Source organism: Vipera berus (genome assembly GCF_964194415.1).
Source record: "Vipera berus genome assembly, chromosome: 2".
Lineage (NCBI taxonomy): Eukaryota > Metazoa > Chordata > Lepidosauria > Squamata > Viperidae > Vipera > Vipera berus.
In genome coordinates this window covers 245829463-245853263 of record NC_138203.1, presented here as the reverse complement: position 1 = coordinate 245853263, position 23801 = coordinate 245829463, and the positions used below count along the sequence as shown (strand labels likewise).

The 23801-nt window shown below is 37.0% G+C and overlaps 1 protein-coding gene across 1 annotated transcript; it reads left to right on the top strand.

Moving 5' to 3' along the window:
- Positions 1-12323: 12323 nt before the first annotated feature.
- On the top strand, positions 12324-20157 carry TRNT1 (tRNA nucleotidyl transferase 1). Its single transcript, XM_081321962.1, has 7 exons — positions 12324-12986; positions 15024-15217; positions 16347-16485; positions 17536-17662; positions 18175-18368; positions 19100-19353; positions 19739-20157. Exons 1-7 carry the CDS (start codon positions 12836-12838, stop codon positions 19985-19987), a joined length of 1308 nt encoding a protein of 435 aa, XP_081178088.1. The 5' UTR covers positions 12324-12835; the 3' UTR covers positions 19988-20157.
- The last annotated feature ends 3644 nt before the right edge of the window (positions 20158-23801 follow it).

Below are 23801 nucleotides of genomic sequence, written 5' to 3'. Positions count from 1 at the left end.
AAATGCTATTGATGACATTGTCATTGCATAAATATATAGTTTGGAATGTTTCAGGCCAGATGGCCATAATTGTCAGTAACTGATTTCAAATTCATTGTATAGGTTGACAAGAATGCACAATGAATTCTTTTAGCTTCAGTCCATCTTTCCAGGAATGTGTGTATGTGTGTGTGTCTATTTGGGCATGGAAAAGATTTCCACAGTTATTTGATGAAGACTGTCATCTCCTTCAGGCCTAAATTTGCTACAGCTATGCATATTGCAATATAACGCTTCAAAAAAGTCACCTATAACTCAAGGCTTCCATTCGGGTTCACTCTAATTCCCTCTAAAGAAGAAAGATAATTAGATGCTAGATAACCACAATGAAGCATAAACTTTATGCCCCTTGCCAAGCAGGGCAGGTATCTAGAGGATGGGGCAGGGCAAGAGACAGACAGAGAGAAGAAAAAAATTCAGCATAACTTTTCAGGATCTCCTTCACATATGCAGAATGGGATGAATCATGCCACTGCAGACATACAAGACTGCTTTTTTATGAGATAAATAAACTACAAGTAAAACATGCTGTGTGTTTGCTTTCAGATTTTGTGAAAGTCCATGGCATTCTTTCCCTTACGATAATGTTTTGGTAACACACATGATTTTTTACCTGAATATATTGATTTACATTTCTATAAAATTGAACAAACATTAAATTATCATTCACCACTCTTAATATAATGAATGCCAGTCATTGCTACTGTATAGCAATGGATAAGGATAAGATTCTGAGTATGGTGAAAAACTGACAGTTATCAGTTCAACCATTTATGTTAATTTTTTATTTAAATAAATGAATAAAATTCTGCATTTTCACCATTTTAATCATGAAATCTTGAAGACTTTAAATGCTTCTTTCTTTACTAAATAAATTTATTTTGACAGATACGTGTAATCTACACTTCTTTATAGATTGATTTCATAAATTGACATTAGATTATCTGTGTTCTATATTGATAGGATCTTGCTTAGCTAGAGGTCATTTCAAAAGTCTGATAAATAATATTCTGTAGAATGCTTCTCTAAAATTAGTTTTCTTTTTAAGAACAATTTGTATGTCTGGATATCTCATTGAATTTCAAATAGTTTAATTCTGAGTGTTCTGAATATCAAGGTTTAATTTTCAGGGTCTGACATATCTACATCTCTATCATGTTGATAAACCCCCATTAAAATCTGACAAATGAATTCAAATCATCATAATGCTTTTTTCATGCTATTGCCATTCATTGCAGTAAAACCAGTACTGGAGCAGAGTTTGTTAATACTAATCCAGTGGCTTGAAAACTCATGTAGTTGCTGTATTGCACCTACAAATGCGCTTGTGCAGAATTCTGTACATGCACAAGAACACTGGATAATTGTCAAAAATTGCAAGAAAAATATATTAATAGAAAAAGATTTTTGTTACTATGGGAAATATTTTGTAATTATGCTCAGATGAAACAATAATAATTAAAATTAAAATGACTTTATTTTCCCCAACTTTAAAAATATACTACTGAAGTTTATAATTTGTCCTTCTTGAAAGATTACATTTTCCTCTAACTTGTCTCTTTTTCTTCCAAAACATACAAAGTAAATTTTAAAACATTCAATATATATTTATTAAGTAACTCATAATCAGGTTTCCACTTGTGTAAGTTGGGGATGTTAATCAGAGAAATATTGTCAGTATTTCAAGCTGTGTTCCTTTCTTTGTTTGATATGGTTACTTCTATGTAAAAACAAAACAAAAAAAACCCATAAAAGAAAGAAAAAAGAAAAAAAGCCTATGTAGTTTTTCTCCCAAGTGTAAATCATATTTATCAGTGATCTAGCAGATGTAACCTTTTTTAAAGTTATTGGTAATAAATATCCTGTTATTTGTAAAGATTCTTGTCTCTGTGGGGTATGTTTCTTGCATTCTTACTCAGTAAATAACTCTACAGCACCTTGATTTCAAAAACTTACAGAAAGTGCTTGAAGTATTTATCACTTTCACTATAAACTGAATTATGAAAATGGTTATACTCAGTGTTTTTCAAAGCAATTCTAACTATAAACACACACACACACACACACACACACACACACACACACACAGAGAGAGAGAGAGAGAGAGAGAGAGAGACACGGATAGCTGAGATTCCATTCCTCACTGAAAAGCCATCAAGAAGTAAATGATCCAGAAAGATTCATACCTCATCGTCTCCCAGAGGCTTCCCTTGGGAAAATTGGCCTGTTACAAAAAAGAACAATAATCCACATGCAGATTTTACAGATGACAATAATGAGGTTTCTTTGCAGGTTCAGTATATACCCAATCTAATGAACTCTATAAAATCCCTTTCCCTTCCCTGAAGTCCCAATAGTACAACATGTTTGGCTTGCAGAGAAGGAAACATCTTAATTAACATGGTGAGTATGGGAGGAGACAAAGGATTACCTCACAATGTTTGTGAGGAGCCCCTCCTCCATTCCACAAATAGGACCTTTTATTCAGTTTTAATATCAATGCTGCTTAGATAGCCAAAAGTTCCATTATGGAGACATAGAGCAAGTATGTATATATATATATATATATATATATATATATATATATATATATATATATATATATATATATATATATATATATATATATATATATATATATATATATATATATATATATATATTGCTGAAAAACTAACTGTATTAGACATTTAAGTAAAATATAAATTGAATTTTTTAAAAAAGGAATAATTTTGTAGGGAGTCCAAGCACATCTATATGGTAATCAAACCTGGGAAAGATGTATGTGCCACCCATCTCATCTAGATAAAATTCAGCTCTATAATGATCCAAGGAGATGAATAGCGACAATAGAAATCATAAGTTTCACCCCCTAAATACGGTTGATTATCAGAACCTTGCAAATCATGAAACATGGAGCAAATGACAAATCAAGCCCACTATAACAGGTAGTGAAGTGACAGAAGGTTTAAAATACAATTCTTCAAAGTCCTATGTGGAAATATAATGCCATGATATGTTTTGCAGAGAAGGCACTACCAACCTAAGGCCTTTCTCCCTTGCAGTGCAGGTGGGCAACTTGGGAAAATTTTAGATGTTGTTGAATTATACTTCCCAATAGCCAGAGCCAGGAAATAACAGGAAGAGTTGGTGGTGGTTATAGCAGAACAGCCGGAGGGCAACACATTCCTTGTCTATGACTTACAGTCTATGCCAGATTTCTTATATAATTCAGTGCTGCAATATTTCTATCCATATATAAGCCTTTACATATAACCTTTCTGAAAATGATGACACATAACTTATGCAACATTTTACTGTTGAACAAGCTAGTGTATTGTTGTAGGAAGAAGAGACTCACGCCAGCTCTTCAGGAAAGGAAAAGTTTAATGCGCAGGTTCAGAAGGCTTGAACAAAGCAAAAGGTCTGAACCCCAAAGAGCTCATGAACAGACATTTTTATACACCTCTAATTCCTAGTTATACATTGTTATACATTGTTACATATGTGGTTAATATTCTACACATTCTAATCCGAAGACAGTTTACAGAAGAAAAATACTTGTAGTACGTGTAGACAGGATATAATTATCCCAATCATCATCTGCCTTAAGGACAGGACTATGTTTGCTTAAACAAGGACTTTAGTACATTCCTCTTTAAGACAGTCACCGGGGAATACGTGTAGTTACGCTAACAGGATTATGGCTTCCTTGATCAGCATCTGTTCCTAGGACAAGAATACTTTTGTTTCACTATTATTTTAGTATATTTCCTCTTTAGTATGAGGAAACATCGCAACAGCTTGGACAAAATACAACCATAGATACGAGTAAAAATTATTGCTCCCCTTTAAAAATATTAGTTTACCAGTGATCACATTCTTGAAAGTGTCAAGAATCCTAGAGTTTCTAAATTCACTATCTGCTTGGGATGTCTATTATAAAATTCTGTTTCCTTATAAGATGGAGTCCAATATGTATCTTTTATTGTCCTGGTTAATTAAAATCCCCTCCGGGACCAGCCATCTAAAAAATCACTCCTTTTTTATTAATTTGATGGTCAAAAATTGGTATTGTTTTCGTGAATCTCTTATCTCTTGTTTCAAAACCACAATTTCTTTTTTTCTATATCATAGTGGATGATCCCTCACTCTTCTCAATATTTCGTCCCTTATTGATTTCTTCACAAATCTAACATGTACCTCCCTGGGCACTTTATATCTCCTTGTGTAGCTTGAGTTAACTCTAAATATTTGATCTATTTCTCCTTCCATTTCTTGTTTCCCAATTTTTAACACTTCTGCTAACAGCTCTGTAATACCTTGTCTTCAGGTATATTCTGAAATCTTAAGAATTTAGAAAACAGGAAGAGTTAAAAACAGAAGAGGTGGCTGGCTATATGAAGAGAAAAGAAAGAAAGAAAATACAGACTAAGAAGGAGGGGCAATGGCAAGAGAACAGAGACAGACAAGAATTACTAGAAGAATAAAACCTAAATACAAGTAAAGAAAATGTAGAAGAAAAGTGGGATTCTCTCAATGAATATAATGGGTTGAACTCCCCATCAAAAAGGAAAAAGAATTTTACACGACTACAAAAACTAAAAATAGATATAATTTGTCTCTAAGAGACACATATAAAAAGATAACATGACAAATTTTTGGAATGCCCAAAAGTTGGGAAACTTTATTTCTCATCAGCACAACAAAAGAAAAGAGGAGTAGCTTTATATATTAAGGAGACAATAGACTCTAAACAAAGGACGCGGTGGCTCAGTGGGTTAGGACACTGAGCTTGTCGATCAGAAGGTCAGCAGTTTGGTGGGCCGAATCCCAAGTGCCGCGTAACAGAGTGAGCGCCTGTTACTCGTCCCAGCTTCTGCCAACCTAGCAGTTCGAAAGCACGTAAAAATGCAAGTAGAAAAATAGGGACCACTCCGGTGGGAAGGTAACAGCATTCTGTGCGCCTTTGGCGTCTAGTCATGCCGGCCACATGACCACGGAGACGTCCTCGGACAAGCGCTGGCTCTTCGGCTTTGAAATGGAGATGAGCACCGGCCCCTAGAGTTGGAAACGACTAGCACGCACATGCGGGGGAACTTTTACCTTTTACCTAGACTCTAAACATGTCTACTCAGATGAAGAAGGAAGAATTTTAATGGCGGAAATAATGATAAATCAAAAACAGATATCAGTGGTAGCAATATATGCACCAAATAACCAGGGTGGATAATAATCAATGATTTTGTTAAAAAAAAAATAAAAAATGGATTTTTTTATTTAAGTCATTTTTTATTTTTATCAAATTTATTTTAATAAAATGCTTTTGGAGTAAAGATAGTTTTCTATTTAAGATACATTAATAATTTAGTTTATTCAGCATCAAATGGAGCTTAGTTATGTAGCATGAGGCTGTATATTCTGCAATATTTACATTTTTGGTAAAGTCATTCAGTGAATCCAAGCTCTGCAAGCTGAGATAACATGCACTGCATTGATGCATTCACACAATTTCACAGTAACCATCAGATAAATCATAAAATAAAATTCAGGAATATTCCTTTATCCCATTGTTTTGCAAAACTATGTACATTACAAACTGTATGATTGTTTGAAGAGCAATGCATCTGTACCAGGCTCTATGTGTTTTAATTAAATAAAAGAATTTGAGTAGTTTTCCAACTATGTATGATCAACCTATTAACCTAAAATCAGTTCTGATATTGCTGTTTTACTAACCTGACAGCTTATTATTCTAAATAGGAATCCTTCATTTTGGTTGCAAATAATAATATTCAGGGCTTTTTTTCTCATAGAATGCTCAGAACGGAGTTCCGGCACCTTTTTTGGATGGAACCTTGTAGGGTAGGCAAGGCGAGCTGTATGATATATGAGTTCCGGCACCTTTTTCTTTTACAAAAAAAGCACTGATAATATTAGATTCTACCAGCAAGAATTAGTCCTTACATTTGAAGAGCACCTGTCATTTGAGATCCATCATGGCAGCGCCTGTTAGCGGGCATCCACTCACTGCTGCCCGCCATGTCCCTCACCTTGTTGTGTCACTGCCACATCACCAGCTGTCCCATTAAAGTGAAAGGGAATGTCGGTGAGTCAACAGCGGGTCAGAGGAGGAGCCACTGTGGGACAGAGATGACAATTGCTCTTTAAAAATTATGATTTAAATTGACTTGATTTAAATCATTATCTACCCTGCAAATAACAAACAAGAAGAATTTTACAAAAACTACATAAGAAAATATTGGAAATGGAGTATAAAAAATATTTGCTTAGTAGGAAATTTTAATGCAATTGTACATGGAAAACTAGACTATAGAAGCAGTAATATAGGGAAAAGGGGAAGAAAGAGACTACCTAAGGCATTTTTTAAAATGACAGAAGAAATTTGCATACAGGATATGTGGAGAGAAACGAATCCAAAAAAATCCCAGTATACATTTTACTTGAATAGGCATAAATCACGGTCTAGAATTGACATGATATGTATGTCTCCTGAATTAAGAACAAATATACATGAGATTGAGATAGAAACTAATATATGGGCTGATCATAATCTGATAAAACTGACTTGGAGAGGAGTAAAGAAAAAACTAAGATGGACACTGAATCAATCTTTACTAAAAAAGAGAATTTATACAAGTAGCAGTAAAGGAGTTTCTTTCACTACTGAGTTGCAATAATTTTCAGCTGAAGCAAAGACCTTTGGCTATTGGGAAAACTCCTAAAATTCCAGAGTTTGTACCACTTTTATCTATAAGACATTATACAAAAGACACATTTGTCCAGTCTTGTTGAGATAATCTATGTAGCCTTCATGTTTAATTATATTCTATGGGGACAGTACCTTTTGGTACTGTCCATAGGGTTTTCATGGCAAAGATACTGGAGTGGTTTGCCATTTCCTTCTCTGCTAAAACTCAAATACTTTGGCCACCTAATGAGAAGGAAGGACTCACTGGAGAAGAGCCTAATGCTGGGAAAGGTTGAGGGCAATAGAAGAAGGGGACGACAGAGAATGAGGTGGCTGGATGGAGTCATTGAAGCAGTAGGCGTGAGCTTAAATGGACTCCAGAAGATGGTAGAGGACAGGAAGGCCTGGAGGAACATTGTCCATAGGGTCGCGATGGGTCGGACACGACTTCGCAACTAACAACAACAACATGGGGCCTGCAGCCAATCTGGCATAAAATGCTAAAATTTACTATGTCTGCTTTATTGCAATTCCATGGTCATTTTATGATGCTATGTTTGTGTGCACGCATATGAACACACAGAGAGCCATGAACAGTTCCTTAAGTTGCTAACCCAACATGAATCAACATTTTACCAAAACAATACATAAAACATATTTAAATACATTGACATTATTAACTTGATGACATATACATTCATTACAAAAGCCAACAGTATTTAAGACAGAGTGAACAGTGTACAGACCTCAGTGTGCTACAGCTAAGGGATATCAGTATCCTGGAACATTTTATGTGTTTAGGGTTTCTGGCTACAAAAACACAGAATAGTAAATATATCTTCACTCAGTCTTGGTATCAGTATGAACCAAATCTTTTGTATCAATATCCTATTGTACAGACACTCTACTTTACTATATTCTTTTCCACAAGAAGAAATCAAGGAAAACTAGTTGACTCTGGAGGTGATTCACTCTGTAGAGAAAACAGCAGGGTTTCCCCACCCCCACCCCAGTACCAGCTTGTCTGACTGTAAAAATGGCCCTGAAGCCAGAGTATTTGCAGAGTGTTAATTGCTTTTAATGGAACAATGCCATCACTTAATCAGTGAAACATTCTTAGGGCTGCATTCCAGTAATTAGAAAGGGATAACAATGCCAAAGGAACTGGATGGATAAGATCAAAGGTCCGTGGAGTCCGGCATCCCATTTTCCACAATCACCATCAAGAAGCCTATATAATTCATGAAAGCACTGGTCCATTATATAGTCACTTCCAAGTGAATGCCCCACAAAGGCATCATGCTATCTAAATAAGAACTCTGAAGCTGTTTATTCCTCTTTTAAAACCATCTAACTTAGTAAGTTACATTACATTTTGTGGAAGCAAAGTAAATTACACATTTCCATTGGCTTTACTTGAGTTATTTTAAAAGACAACTTGGAAATTGATTCAGATTATGGTAGTTCGTATATATACTGTCTCTCCCAACTTTGGAAGCGAATAGCATGGACTCCTGTGGAGCTCACACTCTCTGTCACTTACAATTTAAAGTGCTGGCGTTGACCTGCAAAGCCTGTTAAAGTTAACTGCAACCACAATCAGCCTGACCCACTAGATTAGGGGTGTAAAACTGCTGGCCCACAGGCCGGATAAGTCATGCTGAAACCGCGCCCACCCCTGCTCGGGAAATGGGGAAAAAGTCACGATACGTCGCAACACGTCACATGACGTGGTGAGTTTGACACCCCTACGCTAGATTATATAGATCAAATCAGTTTGTAGTCCCACATTTCCAAAATATGCTTAGGTTGAACCTAGAAAGCACTGCTTTTCTATTGTACTTCCAAAGTTTTGAACTGCAAAGCACTCCTCCCCCTTCTCCCCCCACCGTATGCAGATCAAGTTTCCAGTTGAACTTTGTGAAAATTATGAAAATTGAATTATTCCAGCCAATATTCTCTTAAGCCCTGAAACATATTTTTTTTCTTTTTCTTTTCATTTATTAGCATTGCTGCTTCTTAGAGGTTTCGTTATGAAATTGTCTGATATTTGTATCATGGATGTCTATATTATTTACTTTATAAGCTGTTAAACATCATCATTATGGTATGATATTTATATTATAAATATTTATATTTTTTATTTTATATATTTGAATTTATCAGCTACCCAATGGACTCTGGGCACCACATTGTTATGCGCTCCTGGCTACTTTCCTTCGTGACCAGAGGCAAGCTCACCTGACCAATAACCAGCCAAGACACAGTGAAGGCCTTTTGTTTCGTTTATTGCAATAAGCGGGGAGAGAAGCTATCAAAGCTTGGTTCTCTCCAAAGTTCCAACCAAAAATATTTCCTTCTTTATACATCCCTGTCCTGGCTCCACATCCCTCCTCTTTCCCCATTGGCTGAGGTACTATGAGGTTACACTCTTTCCGACCACCTCCTACATATTTCCTGCTACATTCTGGCCCCCTTTTTATGACTTCTTAGAAAAATAGGTTCTTTCCTGTTTTGCTAGTTATCTTCTCTTACAGATATTTTTATAGCTTGTCTTCTTCCTTTCCCACTCTAAGACCAAGCTAATTTTTGCCTACGTGTTTCACTTACATCTTTTCTTTATGCTCTCCTTTCCTGGTTCCCATATATTATAGTTGCTTCTCCACTCAGTAAATTTACACTGCAGCAAATTCAATTTAAAATTTCTCTTTCGATATTAAATTTCTGAAGACCTTTCCTTTACTACTATCAATATGAAATGAGAAAAAAATATAAAAACATCAAACAGATGTGATAGTCCAGATTAAAATAGCCTTATAAAAAGGAAAATCAAACAAAACAAAATAGGGACCCTAGACAAATGATGCAACATCAAAAATTGTTAATAATTGATAATAAAAATAACTGAATATTTTACATTATGTTATATTATCATTTTTTTCATTGCTTGACTCATAAGCACATATTTGTGACATTTTGACCACCTTATGATAAAGTGCATTGCTGTGCTATTTTAACTCACAGCTGTCATTCATATTCCAAAACAATACATTATACTAGTATTTCTGAACCCTTGGTACCTCAAAAGATGTTTCAGCTTCAACTCCCAGAATTCACCAATGTGGCTGGGGAATTCTAGGACTTAAAGTACAACTATATTCAAGCTGCCAAGCTTGAGAAATGCTACATTATATGATTATTATTGTTAGATACTGGGTTCGTTGCTTGATTGACGAGACGAGGCAAGTGAGTTAAGCAAGAATCATTCTTTATTTGGTTTCAGGAACTGAACTGAGAAACAGGGTTGCGAATGCAGCAATTTATACCCTGGCCTCTAGGCGGTGGCCAATAGGTTTAAAGCAGCCTATTGCCACCCTAAAAGCAGCCAATGGCGGCGCTGGAGACGGGTTGTCTGAGGAGCTCGGAGCCGTTGCTTGAGCAACCTTCCAGCAATTAACCCCACGTGATATTCCTAAGCAAGACAAATCCCAATACATTACAATTATTAAGACTTTCTTGATCATAAGTGGCTACCTAGCACCAAGAAAAAATGTTGTAATTTGTATCTATATTGAAACAATATTTATATGCTTCTGAGAAGAGACCTACTAGCAAATAATCTAGCACTAAAGGACCTACCGGTAATTTATCTTGTTCAAATGAAGATTAATTTCATTATAGAACTGCAAGTAAGAGTATATTAAATCAATTTTTCTTCAAAGTCAGTAAAGCTTTTTGACCTAGCTCTCAAGATCATTTATTTGGGGTTCATTTTTTTTCAGTCTTAACCCCTGAAATACATACACATTGACATGTATTTATATAGAGTTCACATACTCAAATCATAGTCTAACAACTTGTCTCCAGAAGTTGTGAATGCTCCAAACACTGGAAGTTTTAAGAAGAAATTGGACAACTATTGTCTGAAATGGTATAGGGCTTCCTGCCCAAGCAGGGGGGTTGGACTAGAAAACCTCCAAGGTCTCTTCCAACTCTATTATTCTGTTCTGTTTTGTTCTGTCTAAAGGAGCCAGAAGCTATTATGGTGCAGATGTCAACAGATATTACCATTTATTAGAGACTGGCATAACAAAACTAGCTTTCATTTATCCTAGTAAAATCACAAAGAAGAATAAAACAAAATGATATGAACAGTAGAACCACAGTATCTCAGCAGTCGCCTACTAAATTTTGTGGAACACAATATACATCGCTTTTTGCCTGCAAACTCTGGCACAATTTCCACATGGGATCCTATAACATGCCAGTTGCTGCCTGCCCATTTGTGGCTCATGCAAACCCAGCCAGTCTCATAGTCTGACTGAAAAGGGAAATAATTACACGTGATACGAGATTCAAGGGACCACCTAAGCTGCATATCAAGTGTCCCAATACCTTCTCCCATAGTTTTCTCACACGGGAGGATATCCAGACTGTATTCTCTTAAACCCTACAGGACAGCTAGATTCAGGTTGCGAAAATCTAGGCAGCTAGTAGCAGAATTTTGGAGGTGTTGAAGGAAAAGTCTTCATCATGTTTCAGTCCAAGCCAGCAATAAACAACATGGCGACTGCTTTAGAAAGAAGGTTGCAGTTTATTGTAAAGGAGAGCCAGGCAGAAAGATGGCTCTGGCAAAAAAAAGAGAGAGCACATGTAGGGAGTGGGTTTTTATACCCTCTAGGGCTTTTTTCCTGTTCGTGTTTGAGGCTTTGTATTTCCTGTGTCATATATTCTGACCTGAGTCTGGGTGTACCCTTTGGCATCTGTGGGTTAATCCTATTATGTCGTGTCTTAGACTTTGGGTGGCGTTTGAAGATTTTAGGTGTCTTTCTCTTCCTAAGCTTCTAGCTGGGGGCCTCCAACCTTCCCAGATTATTTACAGCTGCAATTCTACTGAGCTGGTTTCTGCTTGGGAAGCAGACTTGGGGCTATTAAAAAAACTGGGCATGCTTTTCTGCCTTTGAGGAAATATATTTTTCTGCCATTTTAATATTTCCTTCTCTAGAGGATTGACTTCCCACAGGGGAGGAAACCCAGTTTGCTTTCCTAGGAAATATCCCACATTCACTTGCATGGAAGAGGCCTCTGGGCCCTTCAGTTCCACTGCAAGTGGGATTCACAAACCTCACTGAATCATAAAAAACCCGATGGGAATCCAGCATTCCCAATTTTCACTGTGATTTCTGGCTTTCCGTACGTGCAAGCTTAGCCAGCTGTGTTACCCTTAACAAAGGAGGAGTAAAGCACGCGCGGCTTATCGTGATTTGTGGACCAAGCCTTAAATGATAACGACCCGAGTCCTGAAAAAGGCCGTTTCTTTCGGACACAAGCAAAATGCCAGTTTAGGCCGGCCTCTATGCCGGGTGGTGGTGGTGGAAAAAAGCCCTTGAACACAAAAGGCCTCGCTGGGGAGCGAAAGCCCTAGGAAAGAACAGCCAGCCCCGCTCAGCAATTGCCGAAGCTGCTCCACAAGGCGGCGAACCATCCGGCAAAGTCAGCCGAGAAAAACGCGCGCACAGTTGCCGAGTACAGATACGCGGTCTGGGGCGGGTCTCCAGGCGGATAAAAGCGCCGCCCTCGACTGGGAAGGACGCGGAGGAGGAGGAGTTACTCGGTTGCAAACGGCGGCCTCCTGCTTTCCCGCTTCTGGAACTCGCACCTCTCCTTTCCCTTCCATTTTTATTTTGCAGCAATTGGCGCTGCGGGGCTGCTCGGTCCGCTCGCTTAGAGCCGCGGAGACCCCCCCCCACACACACACCCCAAGTTCGTTGGGTGAGTGAGGCTGCCCTTTCCCTCGCCAGCGCAGGGTTGGGCAGCAGGCCTTGCGAAGGGGGGGAAAAAAAGGGGGGCCGGTGCGGGGATTCCTTGCAGGCCGCGGAAACCGAGCGTGGCGTGAGTTTTTTAGGCTGCTCGCTCCACTTTTGAGGTGGCCGCTACTTTTCAAAGGGCTTTCTCCCGCCCGCAACCCACGTAATGGTTATTTTCCGAGCGTCTGCCGGGCCTCTGGGTTGCACCATGCCTTCCTGGGGTGTTCATTAACTCGTCATTTCGTTTCGTTGTTTCTTCTTTTTTTTTTTTTAAAAGATGTGGAGTCATTTCGTTCTTCTGAGCTGTAAAATCCTTGCTCCCCGCAACAGAGTAGGGCTCGCAAGCTTTTGTCGGAATTTCAGAACCATGAAGATAGAGTCTTCCGAATTTCAGTCCCTTTTCACCCTAGGACTGAAAGGCATTGCAGGTACAGGTGCTTCATTTTCTTGGGAGGTGAACTTGGGAGCTGGGATGGACAACCTGTGGCCCTCCAGCTGTGGCTTGAACTACTCGGGAGTATCTCTCACCATTATTAGATCGATTTACATCTGCCAGGTGATGTAGTTCTGCAATATCTGGGGGAAGACAGGTTTCTCGGCCCTCTTGGACTAGGGCAGGGGTAGGCAACCTCGGCTCTTTTATGACTCATGGACTTCAACTCCCAGAATTCCTGAGTCAGCTATGCTGACTCAGGAATTCTGGGAGTTGAAGTCCATGAGTCATAAAAGAGCCGAGGTTGCCTACCCCTGGACTAGGGATTCCTGATAATTGGGATTTAATACTATTACTGCTCGTGTTTCACTATGACTAGCAATTATTTTATTCCAGTAGTAACTTCAGCAATAAAAAGAGCCTTGGTGGAGCAGTGGGTGAATGCCTCCTTAAGTAACATCAGCTGCCTGCAATTAGTGCAGGTTCGAGTCCCACCAGGCTCGAGGTTGACTCAGCCTTCCATCCTTCTGAGGTAGGTAAAATGAGGACCCAGATTGTTGGGGGCAATAAGCTGACTTTGTAATAATGCCGCTTTGGGGGCGGCGGCGAAAGCCCTAATAAGCAGGCATATACCTAGAATGAAGGCTATTGCTAAGCACATTGATTTGTGCTTCTTAGATTGTAAGCCGGCCTGAGTCTTCGGAGAAAGGCGGGATATAAATGGGATTAGAAAAAACACATCATTTTGGTGCATACCAGGATACCAACATAAACTAGTAGGTTACTGTCTTTTGCATTGGGATTATAACTAGCATAACAGCCAGATTTCTTGTAACCAACTGTGTTCAAAAGATTACAATAGTGTTTCTCAACCTCTGCAACTTCTAAGGCACGTGGATGCTGGCTAGAGAATGCTGGGAGTTGAAGTCCACATGTCTTAAAGTTGTAGAGGTTGAGAAACACTGGTGTACAATAGTACCTGAATGTTTTTTTGTCCCACAAATGCAGTTTACCAAAAAGTACCTATCCATGGGCCACCAAGACATACAGATTTCTCTTTCAAACTGTCAATCAAAACAGATTGAGACTTTAAGCATCAAACATTAAGTTTCACTCCAGGATTGCAAACCAGTCCTGCTGACTTTTCAATTGCATTACTCAGAAGGACAAATTTCATTCTTTTCATTCATCATATCTGAGAGATGCATGTATCAGAAACTTTTCAGTGCAGTGTCATGTTCAAAGGATATGTGCTACTTGTAGATGTTATGTTGAACTATATTTGATTTATGTTAAACTTAGATTTTCAAGACTTGCTGAGGTGAATTTGGAGAAATATTTTAAAATGCTTAATCCAAACATAACTTACATGAAGTATTTTGTTTTACACTATGGTTTGGATTCTTTGGCTGCTTTTATGATTTGTTAGAATATGCCTGCCGGAGTAATATCAGACATGCCAAGCACGTTTTTGTATATAAGAAATTTGGGAAGACCTAAGGCTTACTGCCCTTTAATGTTTTAATGATACAAATGAAAATACAGACCACTTCTGCAGTATTTGATTGATCTTAATCTTCATCAAGACTACTGTGCATGTGGTCTAGTGCATGAATTTTTGAAAAAAGAACAAAATTTTCAATGCTATTCAATGGTTTCTTTTTAAGTTACAGCACAGAAATAAGAGATTTTTTAAAAAATTAAAGTATGATTTAAATTTTCTCCATCTATGAGCAAAGGTCTTGTTCACGATGGGACACATCATGAGTGCATGCACACAGGCCAAAAGACAGCCTAATAGTATATACGGTAAATAATGTATTCTATAACTGAGCCAATGAGGCCACACTCTATTTAATTTACAAAATTAAATGATAAATTACAAATTAAAAGTTAGGTTTAGAGCATTATCTTGGACAAATCTAGCATGAGGAATTCCACATAAATCAAAAGTCATACCATAATTTCTCTTGCTTGGCTTCTTTCATGTATATTTTGTCTTTACAATTTTTTCCCCCATTTCTACTTACAGAAATATTTGATAAAGAAAATTATGAACTAAGAATAGCAGGAGGTGCTGTAAGGGATTTACTCAGTGGAATAAAACCACAAGATGTTGATTTTGCCACTACTGCAACTCCTAGTCAGATGAAAGAAATGTTCCAGGCCAAGGGTGTCCGTATGATCAACAACAGAGGAGAAAAACATGGAACCATCACTGCTAGGGTAAAAGGATTTTGCAAACTTTTAAAATGAAAAATAGATAGAAAAAGTATTTTGGTAGAAGAGGAGCTTCTATAGATTTATATTCCTAAGGTTATAAAAAAAAAGTCTAAATTGTCCTCATGTTGAGCTTGAATGCTAGCAAATATATCTGTTTTCTTTTTTAAATTAGTAAATAGAAAAATAATAGATATTGTTGCAATGAGGCAACCTTATTTCTCCCTTCCTGTAAGCTGACCTCATTGCTGGCTGACTATAATGTCAGCAAATGCGGGAAAATATTAGAAGAGAGAGAAGTGGGCTGTATGCAGAACATGACAATATTCAGAGGCTCTCTGATGATACTTGCTTGCCATGAATGATAGTTATGCTATCACATATGTTGAAACTGCCACCCTCCCAATGGCTAGTCACTCTACTTTTTCACCATGATGTCTGGGAATTGCAGAAAATGCCATTTTGGAGAAGGAACGCCTAGAGCACTATGCCAAACTAAAAGAACTTGAGGCATGTGGGGTAAGATGAAATGCCTCTGTGTCCAGTTGTGGCTGAGTCTTCAGCCCTACAAATTAGAAGACAGAATAATTAGAAGACACAGAATGATCAAAGCATTATGCGTACATGTTTTTGGCATAGTATGGCATACTATGCCTAGTATGCCTATTTTTAAAACTTATAAATTTGATGGATAAATAGTTGTCAATGATGCACAAAGAAAAAATGTACTTGAGTGCAAAAAGATGAAGACAATTAGCTTCAACATTGGGCGGGAAGAAATTCCACATAGGGCATTGGGGCAAGTGGAGGCAGACTTGAGAGGTCATTGGATGAAGGAAAATACTATAAAAAGAGTTGTCTGTTATTTATTAAGAAAATTTATATGGCCGCCTAACAGACTCAAGGTAACTCTAGGCGGCTTACAGAAATAAAACTTCCAATACAAAACCCAATAAACTCTCACCCTCAGTTAAAAGCTATAAAAGGGGGAAAAACAGGCAAAGGTATGTTTTCATGCAGGAAACAAAACAGATGGATTGATCTTTTCCCCCGAAATTGCATTCTATCCATCTAATACAAGGTTTTAAAATGGATTCTGTTAGCCAAATGAGAAGTTGTTTTTTTTTTTTTGCAGCTCCACGAGGAGAACTTTGAAATTACCACACTGAGAATTGATCTGCGTACTGATGGGAGACATGCAGAAGTAGAATTCACAACTGACTGGGAAAAAGATGCAGCAAGAAGAGATCTCACCATAAATTCTATGTTCCTAGGTAAGCTATTTTTCCCATCTTAAAAGATGGCATGGTGGTCCTGTAAATGTGGATTGTTCTCTCACTTGAATGTTCTATGTCAACTCTGACTCTAGCGGTTCCAGGTTTAAGCCTAACTAGGAGTTGGAAGGCAACTCCTGATTGAGTTTTCTTGTGAGAGGCTGGCAGTGAGCATCAGAAATCTTTCTCCCATCCTCTTCTTTCCTTCCATACTTTGTCCTTCCTTTTTCATTCCTTCCTGCTCCTTCCTTTCATATCATGGGCTTATTGGTAATCATATACGTTCCTTCCAAGTTCCCCATTGATTTGTGGGAAGCTGTCAGGAAACTTTGAAAATAAGGATGGCATGACTGTAGCAAAACTAATTTCATTCCCTCAGGAGTAATTCACCCCAAAATATCGAATGGAGAGTTTTAGTAGTATATAGATATTATGGAGGTCTTAACAGTGAGTTGATGTAAGAATTCTGCTTGAATGAGGACATTTTGGTGTTCTGCCATCTTGGTAACGTGATGCCTATAATTCCATTAAATGGCACACATAGAATTCCTCAGTTTAAATAGTTATCCTTTAAAATAAAGCATATTAAAGTCTTTTGAGCTAGCCAATTCCCCTGAAATATGGCAGCGTTCCTGCATTTGATTTCAGTGCTGAAATTATTGAAATTTCACAAGATTTGGTACATACTTTAAAAGGAACACCACATTTTTGGTGCTCACGTTATATAGAGTAATATATAATGGTTCTTGTTAAAATTGCTAACTATTGCTTAAAGAAATCATGGATTATCAGTAGCTTAAAATATACAATGGTTTCCTTCCTAAGTAATCACTTTTCATGAGATCCATTTCTTACCAGCTGATGCTAATGATTGCAACCAATATTTTTTAGCTTTGGTATTACAAAGTTTCACCCTACTACCTACCGTGATTGCTGGTAATCTTGCTCTGACTCTGGTCAAATGCTAAAGATGGATGGAGTTTCGGAAAGTGCCTTTTTAAATGAAGTTCTAAGTAATTTTTATTAAATTATGTTCCACTTGCTTGATAGGTTTGGATGGCACTCTTTATGATTTCTTCAGTGGTTACAATGACTTAAAAAACAAGAAGATCAGATTTGTAGGAGAAGCTAACCAGAGAATAAAAGAAGATTTTTTACGAATTCTACGCTATTTCCGGTAAATAGCTTTATATGTCTACATGTTAAGGGCACTGGCCAGTTTGCAGAGAGCTAGATGCTCTTTTGTTTATTCCTTAATTACATTTCACTTGGAGATCACTTACAGAGCTCTGACTTCCTGGCTTGTGCATGGCACTCAGTATTAGAGGCATTTGGACATCAAATCTTTGCCCTTTTCACTTTGGTGCTCAGTTTGCCTAAATATATTTGCACCAGGATATTTATAAAAACAACTGTATTCTAAGTCCTTACAGTGATCATACTGAGTTAATGTAGAGTGAATTTTACTTGAGTGTAAACACTTTGGCATATACTGCTACGTTGTTTTGCCATCTTACCCAGTTCCAAAATTCTTGAAAATCAAGCTATGAACAGTGTTGTTGTTTTTTTAATTCCATTTATATCCCGCCCTTCTCCGAAGACTCAGGGCGGCTTACAAGCTTAGCAGTTGGTAATGTGATGCCTATAATTCAGTTAAATGAATCATAAGACTGAAATTATTTTCCTTAGATTTTACGGGAGGATAGCTGAAAGGCCTGATGACCATGATGCCAGAACTCTGGAAGCCATCAAAGAAAATGCTAAAGGTTTGGCTGGAATATCTGGCGAAAGGATTTGGACAGAATTGAAAAAAATTCTTGTTGGGAAATATGCAAATCAACTCATTCATCTGATGTATGAACTTACAGTAACTGATTATATAGGTAAAAAACTTAATAGATGTTAACTCCTGTACAGATGTGAATATTGGAGATAGAGAATATCCTAATGGTGCCTTTTCCAAAAGACAACTGGAGTTTCTTGAGGGCTTTTTCTTTGAAAATGTTTCACTTCTCACCCAAGAAGCTTCTTCAGTTCTAACTGATTGAAGGGGATTTCCTTTGGGACAACCAATCATCTATGGATGATTGAGAATCTCCATAGAGAATTATCTGAGTGACATATCCTTGAGTAACCAGTTACATCTTTTATTTTTTGATAATGGGCACACAGTAATTGTCCTTCAAAGATCTTTGGAGTTCCTCAATAAACCTGGCTTAGGAATTTTAGAAACTGGAATCTCACAACTTCAGTGCACCCAGATTTGGGAAGGGCATATTAACTGCTGAAATGACTATCTCTGCATTTCTTAGGACATTGTAGATAGGCTATTTGGGGAATTCTGGGAGTTGAAGTCAAGGTAGAAAAATAGAACATTGGGACACTACTGTTGTCTGCTAGGTCTAAAAAAGCCTTGAATCTGTAACCCTGTTCTACATTGGTTCTGAAGTGACAGCGCACTAGTTTGATTTTGCCATTACTTGTAATAAATAATGATACATTCTGCTTGTCTAGCAATTCCAGGTACTGCTTTGTTAGCAATCTTAGTTGATTTCTTGTTGCTTTCTAATAGTTACCTTATTCTCAAAACCCTTCTTTATATGTATCCCCTCAGGATTACCTGTTAATGGGAACTTACAGGAGTTTGACACAGTCTGTAAAAATGTCCAGAATCTTTTTCCCAAACCAATGACCATTCTAACGTCACTGTTAAAGGTTCCGTGTGATCTTTCAAAACTGGATTTAAGACTGAAACTATCAAAAGATGAGAAAAACCTGGGGCTATTTCTGTTGAAGCACAGGAGAGACTTGACCAAAGCTTCTGATACTACAATGCCTCTTAAACCATACCAGGATTTCATCTTAGATGTAAGTACAGTAAATCTCTTTTGGATAATTCTCAACTTTTGTTCAGCTTTCTATTTGATCTATTTGGAGGCATCTTTGTCCTCTTGATTTAATCTCAGATACATAAACTAGGAGTTAGGAAGAAGGCTGTGCAAACATGAATGCTGACTCCTTAAATACAGACTGGGTTCCCCTATGTATGTAACCACAAACAAAATATTTAATGTATGATCACCAAAAAAATAGAAAATTCTGAACTTACTGTTTTAAAAGTGGTGCCAAGTAAAATCTGAACTTTAAGAAGATTGAGGACTGATCTAGTTTGAGGTATTTTGTGTATTACATTGGAACTTAAGAACTATGAATACTTTGTGCTCATATTTCTCATTTTGTTGTATTTGTGAAGGCAAGGGAGCCTTGTGCAACATCCAGAATCCATGAGCTTTTGAAGTACCAAGGGGAAGAACAACTTCTGAAAGAAATGCAAGAGTGGTCTATACCTTCTTTTCCTGTAACTGGTCATGACTTAAGAAAAATGGGAATCTCATCAGGAAAAGACATTGGGCCCCTCTTGCTACAGTTACGAGAACAGTGGAAAAAAAGTGATTATCAAAAGAATAAAGAAGAACTCTTAAGCTATGTAAAGAAGGTGTGAAAGCAAATGGTGCTGAAACTTTAAATAATTTTGTATGAAGTTCCACATGTACATGCATATTTTATTGGATACATTTCATTTCTGAATATAAGGACTATTTGTGTTTCAGTTCTAAAACAAATAGAGTTGTTTTTGTGTCCATCTGGTTCGTAATAAATGAATAACTTTCATATTCTTTTACTCAACTATTAACGCCAAAATGTACACTTCAAGTTGCACTGACTCACGTACAACCGTGTATGTAGATTGACTATCTGGGTTGTTCAAAAATATTCTTTGGATTGAGTTGACTTTAAAAAAGCAAGGAAAAATAATTTAAGGAAATTAACATTGCAGTTGTATTCATGTTTATCCAAAAATGATTCCCATCCATTCATTGGGGCTGACCCACAGCAAGCATATATCATCTTGAACCTCAGAGTCAGATTTTAGCCAGAGCCGATGCTTATCAAGCAGTCATTTCACTGAAACACACATTATGCACAACAACCTAAAGTTTTAGATATTGAAAAAGCTTTTAAGTAAAAAGATAGCATTTCTAATATTTATATTGAGTTGAGCACTTTTCATTCATTTTATTTTCATGCACCTGAAAAGATTCTGAGAACTAATAATAACTGATTTTTTAATACAAATTACACAATGTCCCAGCTTTCTCATTTTTTAACTTGCAACATTACAAAAGCCTACAGTGGGTTTATAAACTTGATCCTATATGTCTTACCTATTGCTGCAAAATGAGTTACAATAAGCTCAGTGGGATTAATTCTTGGTAGTATATTTAGGATTGCAGTGAAAATGTTCTTGCTGGGTTGATGAATTTGGATAATAACAGAAATTTCTATCCACTAGGTGGCAACCCATAGGAGCCAATTTTATATTGCGAACAATACAGTGCAGAAGACATTTTGCTCAAGGTGCATGCTGAAAGATCTCTGGGTGGTAATGCAGTTCCAAATTCTAATTTGCAATTATCAGAGAGATGGGCAGTTTAGAAATAGGAAATGTAAATAAATATGACTATTTCTTCAGACTTCACAAGAACCAATTTCTAATAATGGAAAAATTTATAATTTGATCATAATGTTGTCGGGCCACCTTCTGTAAGTTTAATATGTGTCAGGTTTTATCCTATGTACTGTATTTTGTATTTTCTCTTTCCTTGCTTCTGAGAAGACATCTTAATATCGTGCCTTCCCTTAATTCTAAGTCAGTACGTGAAGGATATTGATTCAGGAATATGAGCATGGGAACAAAATGGAGAGTACAACCTTAACCCTAATGAATGCATTACAGGTAGTCTTCAATTTAAAGCCATTCGTTTAGTGAACATTCAAAGTTAAAATGGCACTGAAAAATGTGATGTCTTCATACTTAATGACTGTCATAGCATTCCCATGGTCACCCGGTCAGAATTCAGGCGCATGTTAACTGGCATGTATTTACCAAGATGACAGCATCATGGTAATCACACAGCCACCATTTGCAACCTTCCGAGCAGTCTTTCAATGTGCAAAAGTCAATGGGGGAAGCTGGATTCACTTAACTGGCAATGATTCACTTAATCATGGCAAAAAAAGGGTAGCAAATTGGGCACGACTTGTTGAACAACTGCCTTTCTTAGCAATGGAAATTCTTGTCTCACTTGTCGATAAGTTGGAGACTTTTAGTTGTATGTATTTCCATGATACTTTTCCGCATCCCTTAACCTAGAAAGCTAGAGACTTGTGTTCGTTTTTAATTTGCTTTTCTCCTGTAATTCACTTTTTAGATTGCATATGTTTTACAGACATAGTCTGTTACCACTATGCTATTAGGATTGGAGGGACTGGTCGACATTACAGCTTATACTGCAAAAAGTTTCATTGTATGTTGCTCTAATTAATGGAAAAGCTTGAATTTGATCTTACTCGATTCTGGAATGAAAATATACAGCAGCCAATATTTTGTATACTATATGGATAGCAACCTGAGAAAGCCACAGTTATGGTTGGATGATTCTTATAAGTCTATTTATGGAAAAATATTGATAGTGATATACCAAGTTGTGAATATACTTGGGTCAGAAGGAAAATGTAAGTTCAATTCAGTCATGGTTTCCTATTAAAGCATTACTAGTTTGAAAATCATAACGAATTACCAAATTCCGATTTAGAAATTTAATAAGAATAAATGATATAAAAGTACTTTGTTGAAATCACAGCAGCTTTCGTTTAATTAAGTGACCATAATACAAAAAATTATTCTATTCTGATTCCATTCTATTATTCTATTATATTCTCATTTGGTTTGCTTCCAAGAAAAAGATGGGTTTGTTTAAAAAGACAGTGACAAGCAAAATAAAACCTTTTTATGATGCAGCAATACATTTTCAGATTTAAAGTCTTAATGGTACTGCTTTTAGAAAAAAAAGATGCAAATATTTGTAATATTCCCTTAGTTTCTGCAGTAAGCAATCAAAGGGAAACTAATTCATTTTATTATCTGTTTAAACACATTAATTCCCATTTTTCCCCTTTTCTCCCAATTTTTGGAAGTAAATCCCACAATACATATACAAACAGAGAAACTGAGCTAATAAAGTGATGCATTAATAGCTCTATATTGAAAGCAGGGATGTCAAACAATGTCACATGATGTGTTGCGACGTATTTCGACTCTTTTGCCATTGCCGGCAATGGGGTGGGCGTGATTTTGCTATGATGCATCTGGCCCATGGGCCGGCAGTTTGACACCCCTGCTATAAAGCATATGCCTTGCAGAATTAATTGGGAGGACAACAGCCAATATCACAATAGCAGGATACAGCATATTACCTTTGCAGTAACTTGAACTCATACTTAAGAATTAGAATATGCTATTAGTTTATTAATCTTAAATCTATCACAGAGTGAGGCAAGATACATAATAGTCAACATTAAGTGAAAATTGAAAAATTATTTATTAAATTTATTCATGATCTCAATAAATTATGTCAAGTATTTTTTAAGAAAGCCATGCTTAACCTTGAATTAAACTCAAATCACATAAATTTTAAGCATAACTTCAATCCCTGCCATTCATCTGTTGCCATTTTAATACAGGCCTGGCCATATATGATGCAGGCTATTTGTGGGAAAGCTGGTATCAATGAAAAGTGAGGCTAAATTGTCAGCTCTTTCACCTTTATAAGCAGCATAGTCAGGAACAGATCTGAGCACATTTGTGATAATCTACACACCCTGTGAGCCACTGAACCAAGACTGATTGAAAAATAGGACTTCACTCTTCCATCTGAATTGAGGCGAATAAAAAGCTTGTTCCATACGGTAAGACAGAGAAAGAGAACAGATCTAGTAAGATGGATATTCCGATGTAAGCATTACGTTTTATTCTTAGCAGAAAAATGAAATGGGTGAGTGGGGATTTTACTAGGATCATATATAAGGAGTTAAAATTAATTGTTGTGTACCACCCAGAGTCACTTTTCATGAGATGGGCAGCTAGATAAATTTAATAAAATAAAATAATAAAAATGATGCACTTCTAATATGGGAAGCTACAGACTGGAGCTGAAAATTAAACTTATTGGCCATCAGTTCATCCATAGCAGAACAAAAGTGGAAGGAACCAGAACTTCAGGAATTTCACCACTTGAAAAACCAAGTCAACCATAACTGTAATTATGAGAAGTTACTCCTTCTTTGTTGCAATAAACCTCCAGCCCATATGGCTTTCACAGATCCTACACTGAGTTATATAGTCCATGCATATCTACTAGCGACTAGTATTGTGATTTGGTCACTACAGTCTGCCCCCCAAATCAAGTGCTATC

Excerpts from the sequence above, each read along its gene's own strand:
- TRNT1 (XM_081321962.1), top strand. The coding sequence starts at position 12,836 with ATGTGGAGTCATTTCGTTCTTCTGAGCTGTAAAATCCTTGCTCCCCGC. Across the intron at positions 16,486-17,535 it reads CATAAATTCTATGTTCCTAG|GTTTGGATGGCACTCTTTAT; the intron begins GTAAGCTATTTT and ends CTTGCTTGATAG. Across the intron at positions 17,663-18,174 it reads CGAATTCTACGCTATTTCCG|ATTTTACGGGAGGATAGCTG; the intron begins GTAAATAGCTTT and ends TATTTTCCTTAG.